This window comes from Populus alba, chromosome 4, assembly GCF_005239225.2.
Source record: "Populus alba chromosome 4, ASM523922v2, whole genome shotgun sequence".
In the NCBI taxonomy this organism is placed as follows: Eukaryota; Viridiplantae; Streptophyta; class Magnoliopsida; order Malpighiales; family Salicaceae; genus Populus; species Populus alba.
This window is the reverse complement of record NC_133287.1, coordinates 8,360,781-8,370,194: the sequence shown is the minus strand read 5'-3', so window position 1 is coordinate 8,370,194 and position 9,414 is coordinate 8,360,781. Positions and strand designations below refer to the sequence as shown.

General features: G+C 31.4%; 1 protein-coding gene across 1 annotated transcript; it reads left to right on the top strand.

Moving 5' to 3' along the window:
* The first annotated feature begins 3,741 nt into the window (after positions 1-3,741).
* Positions 3,742-6,128, top strand: LOC118048802 (DELLA protein GAI). The gene has a single exon (XM_035058624.2). The coding sequence runs from the start codon at positions 3,990-3,992 to the stop codon at positions 5,811-5,813; it is 1,824 nt and encodes a 607-aa protein (XP_034914515.1). The 5' UTR covers positions 3,742-3,989; the 3' UTR covers positions 5,814-6,128.
* The last annotated feature ends 3,286 nt before the right edge of the window (positions 6,129-9,414 follow it).

Here is a 9,414-nt window from a genome sequence, read left to right as displayed (position 1 = left end):
GTAGAGGAAGTTTAAATCTACTCGATTATAGGTGAACCCATGCTTCACTTGTACTAATAATATCACAAGGATTCAAATCAAGATGTGTTTCTATTTTCTTTTTTAATTTTTTTTTTTGTCTCGGATGCATAATAAATTACATTTCATTTTAGATAAAACTAAAATGTGTATTCTTTTTAAAAATAAAAATAAAAATAAATCTTATTTTTATGAGAAAATTATGGATAATACTCCATTTTTTTAGAGGGTGTTTTAAAGAAAATTATCAAATTATGAGTTTATATGAGATAAAATTGTCTACTTGATTGATGATATTATTATTGGCTTTTGTATTAAATCTTGTGATGTGACTAGTTTGATTTAATTACATGTATCGTCTTTATTCATTTTAGTAATTTTTAAAGTCAATTTTCACTTATTGAAAATATATATATTTTTTATTTTTAAATATATATTTTTTATATTTTTTTTTCAAAGATAAGATTTTTTTATTAATAAACTAGTGATATAAATTCGGCTTTATAAACCCAGATGGTACCAAAAACAAATAAAAAAGGATTAAACTCTAGGTAAAAGAAGAGCTGCAAAATAATCTCGGATGAAATCTTTACTTTTTTTGCTATTTCATAGATATTCATTCATCTTATTAATTTTTAAGAAAAAAAAATGATTCTATTAATTTTTAATAAAAAAAAGTTAATAATTAGAATCATAAAGAATTATTAGATTGGAACATGGCGTTATATTTCCAATCATGAATAAACCAAACATTGCTCGAAAGATAAAGATCAAAGGAACTTTGTAACCTCGATTCCCGTAACTTTAGAAGTGGGTCCGGTGAGAGGAGGAGGAGGAGGGGAGGAGGGGACTGCGGAGAGGCCGGTGGTGTTGGTGGTCGAGTGTGATGGTTCTCAAGCCTCTTATTGGAAGTGGGACTTAAATGGAGGATTTTAAAAAAAAAAAAAAATTTGGTTTAGAATTATTTTTTAAATTTTAAATTATTTTAATTTTTAAATTTTAAAAATAAATTTTAAAAAATAAATAAATATATATATATATATATATATATATATATATATATATATATATATATATATATATATATATATATAAAAGACAACTACAGCTGCATTCCCATCACTAACGTCTGAATCGTTCACCATTGGATGTAATATCTCCACTTATCATGTGGGTCCTACTCCGAAGAATTAAAAAAATGAAGTGTAGATGATGTTGTTTTCCTACTCATCATGTACTTGACGTGATCACACTTGCCTTAACAGAGAGCCACTTTGGCATGTAAAAAGACACTAAGCTTTCACTGATTGGACATTGATTGTTACTTTCCGCGTTGGTGCGTTTGGTCCTAAAGTTGACCAGTGATACTCGTCAAGTGGTCATGGGAGTGGTAAAAGATGGTCTCCCCCACTTCCTTCAGGTGGGGCCGTGGGCCATTCTCTCTCTCTCTCTCTCTTTTTGAAAATGACACCATCCCCCCCCCCTTTTTAATCAGAAATTTTTAGTTTTGTAAATTATAGCAAATATTTATTATTAATATATTGAAAGATAAAAGAATTTACTTGTCTGTTATCATATTTGTTAACGAATTAAAAAAAAATTAACAATTAAAAAAATAAAAATCAAGATTAAAATATATAATAATTTTTTAAAATTAAAAGGTTCAATTAAAAATAAACATTAATTAAACAAAATGATCAAAAAGATAAAATTAAAAAGAAAAATCATTTCAATAAATAATTCAAAAAAAAAATAACAAAACAATAAGAATCAAAATACCGAACTAACACTATCGACATGCACCGCATCACCAGAAATAAGTCATGGTGACCTTTTTAATGACACAGTGAAAATGTTATTTTGGATGTTGGACGAGCTCTAACCTTTTTGTTTTTTTTTTTATATATTTGATTAAATACCAAATTACTTTTAAACTTATCAAATAATAACAATAAAAACCATGGCAAAAAGGAAAAAAACAAAAAAAGCCCTTGATACCATTTAATTTTTGTTTGCTTTTAAGGCACTTTGTAGGTTTATTGTGCTTTTTGTTTTTATTTTTTTATATCTAGTTAAATATTAAATTTCCCGTCGAATGAAATGATAATAAAAAAAATTATTGTGAAAATATAAAATTATCACTTGATATTAGTTTTATTTTATTTTTTACTTTTAAAGGTATTTTAATTTTTTTATTGTGTATTTAAAATAATAAAATATTTATTTATTTCTGATTAATTTAATAATAAATATTGATAAAAATATCTAAATACTTCTTTTTAGATAGAGACACAAAACCATAAAATCATTGTGTTAGTGAACAATGATTTCAGTCAGAAGCTACAATGATTCCTTCCCGAATACGTTTTGATAATTTTTCTTCCCTTTGTCACTTTTTGTTTTTCTTTTTTAAAAGATGGTGTTATTTCATGTTTTTTTTTTTTTTTTAAATTTGATCTTATTAAATTTGAATTAAGTTTAGTTAATTTAATCAATGATGGATTAACTTATTAGGACATGCTAAATTGATATCAAAATATATTTAATTAAATTGAAATCGGGTTAAATTAGGCTATGAATCGCGAATTTACTGAGGCATCCCATGGAATAAGACTGGTTTTATTATAATTATGGATTTAATTAGCAATGAGTGGCCATTCACGGGTTTGTAAACAGATAAGAAGCAGAGAAAAAGGAGATATTTTAAAGCGTACGGGCACCTGATTTATGTGGTGTATGTATATAATCATCACACGAGGCTGTGGACACAGGCACCCACCAGCACCGCCACCATCTCCTTTTCAGCGTTGCGGTGCTGCCACGGCTCTTTCTTTCTCCCACTTTCGTAATCATAAATAAAATTACTCCGCTGACCACTTGTTTAGAACAAGCATTTTACCATCTTCTAGATTTTTAATTTAATTTTGGACATTTTATTGTTTCAGGAGTATTTGATTTTAAGCATGGTTTAAGATCTGATGCAATCGTGTCCAAGTGTTGATCTAGATTAATCAATCTGGAATTTCTATTTTTTTTAAATATATATATATATATATATTAAAAAAAAATTAACTTTTAAAAAAAGTTTAAAAAATAATTATTTTGTATTGGATTGATTAGATTATAAGTATTTATCAAAACTAGATAAATTTATTTTACTATTATACGTATCATAAAATCGTGAATTAGTTATTTTTTTTAGTATTATATAAGACAGGAAGAGCCAATAATATTATATACACACACTATTGATTTGTTTATTTCATTAAAATATTAAATTTACAACTTTTACCACAAGTAAAATATATATATATATATATATATATATTTAATTTTTTGATAAAAAAAATCCAAAACAAAAACAGATTGGAAAACACAAAATAAATAAATAACACTTCTTGACAAATAAGATATCAAATTTACAAGTTTTACAAAGTCTAAAATAATTTTTAAAACTTTTTTCATGGAAAACAAAAAAAAATAATGGGAAATGAAAAATAAAATAAAATAATTATTAAATAAATAAACAATTATTGACAATGAAGCCTTCACTGTAAAATATTGGTCACTTTCACTAACACAAGAAATTAAATTAAAAACTAAAGATAGAAAGGAGGGGGAGAATAAAATTCACCATCACTTTCACAAACCCAAAAATAAAAAATAAAAAATAAAATAATAATAATAATAATAATTCCCATTATTATGGCCTCCATTGTTCCTTATCTCTTCCACTTCCTGCCTCTCTTGTTATTTCACTGGACCTCTCCTCCACCTCACCAGCTGCCTATCATCACTTCACAAATCCTTTCATTTCTCCTTTATATGCTATAACAAAGGAAATAAACTAATAATTCATCTCCCCATGTCAGCACCATAACACCAAACCATGAAATGAAACCATAAAGAAACCATCCCTCTCTTTCTTGAACCCTTTTTCTTTTGAAATCAAGAAAAAAAACCAAAAAAAAATGAAGAGAGATCATCAAGAAACCATTGGTGGTGGTATTGGAAACAGAGGTGAATCTTCTTCTTCATCAATGGAAACTGGGAAAGGAAAATCATGGGTTGAAGATGATCAAGATGCGGGTGGCATGGATGAATTACTTGCTGTTTTGGGTTACAAAATCAAGTCTTCAGATATGGCTGATGTAGCTCAAAAGCTTGAACAACTAGAGATGGCTTTGGGTTCTGAAGATGGAATTTCTCATCTTGCTTCTGATACTGTTCACTATAACCCTTCAGATCTCTCTGGTTGGGTTCAAAGTATGCTTTCTGAATTCAACAATCTACCTTCTAATGATCTTGATTCATCTATTCTTCTTTCCAATAATCGAGATTCACTCCTTGGACAACCTTCCACTATCACCCCCTTAGATTTCCCCAGTAATTCTCAATCTAAAGTATTCGCTGACGACTCTGAATATGATCTCAGAGCAATCCCTGGAGTTGCTGCCTATCCACAACAAGAACTCGATAAGAGTAACGACAGGAAGCGAATGAAGCTCAATCCAATTGGGTCTGATATTGCGACGGCACCTTCTGTGAATTCCTTACAATCTCCCACTGCATCTCCCGCTTCTTCTTCATCTCCGCAAGCAATGGCAGTTTCAGGTACTTTGTCAGAGTCCACAAGACCTGTAGTCCTGGTTGACTCACAGGAAACTGGAGTCCGTCTTGTCCACACACTTTTGGGTTGTGCAGAGGCAATTCAGCAAGAGAATCTTAAACTTGCTGATGCCCTTGTTAAACAGATAGGACTACTTGCAGCATCTCAAACTGGGGCTATGAGAAAAGTTGCAACTTACTTCGCTGAAGCTTTAGCTCGTCGAATTTACAAGATTTTCCCTCAAGATTACTGTCTCGATTCTTCATGTTCAGATACTTTAGAGATGCATTTCTACGAAACTTGCCCTTATCTCAAGTTCGCACATTTCACTGCTAATCAAGCCATTCTTGAAGCTTTCGAGAATGCAAGTCGAGTCCACGTTATCGATTTTGGTTTAAAACAGGGAATGCAATGGCCGGCGTTAATGCAAGCGCTTGCATTAAGGCCTGGTGGTCCGCCAGCGTTTCGGTTGACGGGGATCGGGCCGCCGCAGCCTGATAACACAGATGCTTTGCAGCAAGTGGGGTGGAAGCTGGCACAATTGGCTGAAACTATTGGAGTAGAGTTCAAGTTTCGCGGATTCGTAGCAAACTCTCTGGCGGATCTTGATGCGGAGATGCTCGGCCTCCTCCCTCCAGAGGTGGAGGCAGTGGCTGTTAACTCAGTTTTTGAGCTGCATCGCTTGTTGGGCCGGCCGGGTGGCATCGACAAGGTTCTCGGGTCTATCAAGGCCATGAGACCTAAAATTGTGACGATTGTTGAACAAGAAGCAAACCACAACGGTCCGGTTTTTCTAGACCGGTTCACAGAGGCCTTACATTATTACTCGACTTTGTTTGACTCTCTCGAAGGGTCCGGTTTGACTCCACCGAGTCAGGACCTGGCTATGTCCGAGCTGTACTTAGGGAGGCATATTTGTAATGTGGTGGCATGCGAAGGGGCTGACCGAGTTGAGCGACACGAGACGTTGGCTCAGTGGAGAACTCGGTTTGATTCGGCTGGGTTTGACCCGGTTCATCTTGGGTCGAATGCCTTTAAACAAGCTAGTATGTTGTTGGCCCTCTTTGCCGGTGGTGACGGGTATAGGGTGGAGGAGAATAATGGCTGTCTCATGCTTGGGTGGCATACAAGGCCACTAATTGCCACCTCGGCGTGGCAGCTCGCCGCTGGTGATTCACAACAATGATTCAACTCAGCTGAGCTTGAGCTACCGAATCAATGAAAACTCAGCTCAGGAAACCCTTGTGAATTTAGTAGAGTGAAGTGGTTGAGGGTGAGAGTGAGAACTTTACACTCGAGAGGTTTAAGAGTTAAAACCCAACCCAAGTGTGTAATTGTAGTTTTCTTTTTCTTTTTTTTTGAACACCCCTGTCAATTTGTTTTTCTTTTTGTTTAACTTGCTTTGGAAGGCCTTTTCAATGTAATTTCTTAGATTTTTTTTTTAAATCCAGATGTGTATCTATATGTTAACTCTTTAATAAAATGGGTCGGTCTTTTTTCACATGGGATGCAGAGTTATTAAGAAAAAAGTCCTATTTTTTATATATAATTAATATGAGTGTTTAACCGGTTTATATCTCAACTAATCTCACAATTAATCTCATGGATCTGAAGTCTTAATTTTTTCTTAAACCTACTTTTGTTTGCATGTCCTGAATCCTTCCTTCTGGCCTGCAAAATGTTTTTGGAAGGAAACGGAGGCCACATGTGAAGGATACTTCTTCTCCCATGTCACCTCCGCCGTGAGAAAATTCTCACAGCACTGTCTAGTAGTCGTCGCTAGACTCATGGGTGTGACTAAGAAAGATGGTAAACCTTCATGGCAATGGCACCTGGACCTTAGATTCTTGGGTTCGGTTTGGTTTTCTATGATGGCCTCATCCTCTTTTGACTGAATTGGAGGAGATATTTTTTTATTGCTATTCCACGGTTCCTTTGTGTAAAACTATGAAAGCTGATTTCTTTCTTTAAAAAAAAAAATATATAGAATAAGTTGCATAAGAAGACTATTGCCCATGTAACATGCAGGGGAAATGGTCGTTTCATGTCGAATTCTTATTATTTTTATAAGAAAATCAAGATGGTATTTAAGATTATAGTGGCAATTTAAAGTGATTTTTATTTAAATATACGTTAAAATAATATTTATTTTTTATTTTTAAAACCAGTACATCAAAACAATCTAAAATAAAAATATTTTTTAAACATAAAAATAAACACAACTAAATAAAGTAAAGTTTCAAGAATAATTAATCACATTCACTGTACAAAGAGGCTCCAATCACATTTATATTACATCCGAGACTTAGAATATATTCGTAAATAAAATTAATCAGATATATCATATACTTAGGGATATAAATCTTATGATGGATGGCTTGAGCCGACCCTTGAAAAATACATAGAAAGGACGGCGTTAATTTAATCTTAAGATGGAAGAAATTTTTGGAATAACGATAGATTGACAAGCCATCTACGATGAGATATTTATTTAGCCTAATCAATTGTCGAGAATCACATCTGAAAAAATGAATAATTGTCCAGATAGGAAAAAAGAATTAGGTACCAAATTCATAACATTTATAGCTGTTTTCTATATAACTCTACGAGAAAGCCAATTACGACCTCAGGTTTACTTAATATATGCTTTTTTTTTGTTTTAAACTTAAATTTTGAAAATCTAAATCTAACCCTTGATTCTTTGAGTTTTTAATATAGTTCAAACATTTTTCTGCCCCCTCTTAAGGAATTTTTATTTTTATTAATATGATTATCCGGATCAGCTTACTCGCACCTCGATTAATTCTCACGAGTCTTGAAATTAATGACTATGTAGGTTTCTAGTGATCATCATACTAATAATTATAGGGTTCAAATCTAATATCACAAAGAAAATAAATTTTTTAATCCTAAACTTTTATTATTGAACTAGTTATTAGATGGTTTAGTTCTATTAACAAAGAATTGAGATAAGAAAAGGATACTAAGGCATCCTCAATCATAATAAAATAAAAGTAAATTTCCACATTTAGTTCCAAAAAAACATTGCCAAGTTTTTTTACTTATTTTCTGCGTACAATTTGGAACATGTATATTTTTTTTTTCACCTTCATTATTATTTGAAAGCGATATGAAGAAGGGATATAAAATTCCTCTAAAATGGATCGTAGCCGCGGTCTATAAACGGCTATTTTACCCTAGAAATCTAAGAATTCCTTGCAGGATGGCTCATGGAGGGAGGGAGGGATAGCTTTCATCTGACTCCTTTCGTTGAAAATTGATTCGAGATTGATTTCTTCTTTTCCTTTTTGGATAACGGGATGGGTTAAGCATCTTTTCCGTTTTCTTTTTTTCTTTTTAACCATCTAGTTTAATTCTAAAAAGACTTTATTATATTGCTACATGTAAAAAACTAGAAAATAAACCAAGATTTTCGTAAAATTTTCATTTTCATTTTGCTTATTTCTTTTTATTAATAGCTTGATACTCTACTCCATAATTGCCCTATTTCTTTTTATTAGATAAAAAGTGGTCAATCCAAAAACGAGTGAGATAGGCACTTGACTTCTTGGGTGGATATCATCATCCGTTAGACCCTTAAAATCAACCATATGTTCCGATCTTCTGCTTGTTTCCTATATATATATATATATATATATATATCCCTTTCTTTCTTTTTTATTCATGCAAAAGCCGGTTAACAGGAGCATATATAGTTAAAATTTATTATTAGTTGGGGAAGCTACAGGAACAAGAGACTATGGGACCATGCACTTTCGGTGACCAACATAAAGAAAATACATGCGGCTAATACATATGAAAATTGTTAATATAAAAAAGGATGAACAAAAAAAAAAAGCTAGGAGAGCACGACGCTTGTAAAAATTTTTTAGGGTGTCTAGCCCCGAGATAACAGATAGTTATAAAATAAGGCATTTTACAACAATTCTTTTCATGGAATATGAGACTTTATATATACTATATAATTGTTTTGGATCTTATTTTATATCATTACAATCACGAGTAAACCACATCTATTTTTTCAGCCTTTAATTTATCATACATCATTCAATAATTACATCATGTTAATCCCACAATAATTTAATTATAAATAAAAGCTAAAAGAGTAATAGATCAAATCCAATGCACTTGTACTTTTTATTTCTCTTAAAGAAATTTAAAATAATGTTCAATATAAAACATGATTATACTATCTATGCATGCCATGAAAAAAGTTGCGTAAAGATGTACACAAACTTGCATGATAATATCCTGCAAATAGATTTCATACACAATTCCAAATATAAATAAACAATGTCATTATAAAAAAAAGATATAGTATGAGATGAGTTAGGTTTATAAAATTATTTACATGTAAAATAAAAATTTCAAATCTAAAGTCCGACTACCACCTAACTATGAGGTTCACCGATACGAGAAGGTTCTGCAACAAAATTTTTATTAAACATAAGTTTGTATTGTAATAAAATTAGTCTTCTAACCATGCATGAAAGTGAAAGCACCCATACTTTTTATCTAACTCTATTAGAAAAATTTTATAAGTAATATCCATTAATTTCATAATAATAACACATCAAGATATTCATGCATGAGTAGCTTTACTCTCAATTTCAAGTCAATTAGTGTACTTTGATTAACATAGTTATCAAATATTTCATAACAACTTATTGTTGACCTTTGTCTTATTGAAAATAACTTAATTTATCATAGTTCTCAGATAACTTGGGAAATAACATAACATTGGTTTTTGCATTTGCAAATGCAAC

What these genes read in the sequence shown, in the direction of transcription:
- LOC118048802 (XM_035058624.2), top strand. Translation starts at nt 3,990, where the DNA reads ATGAAGAGAGATCATCAAGAAACCATTGGTGGTGGTATTGGAAACAGA.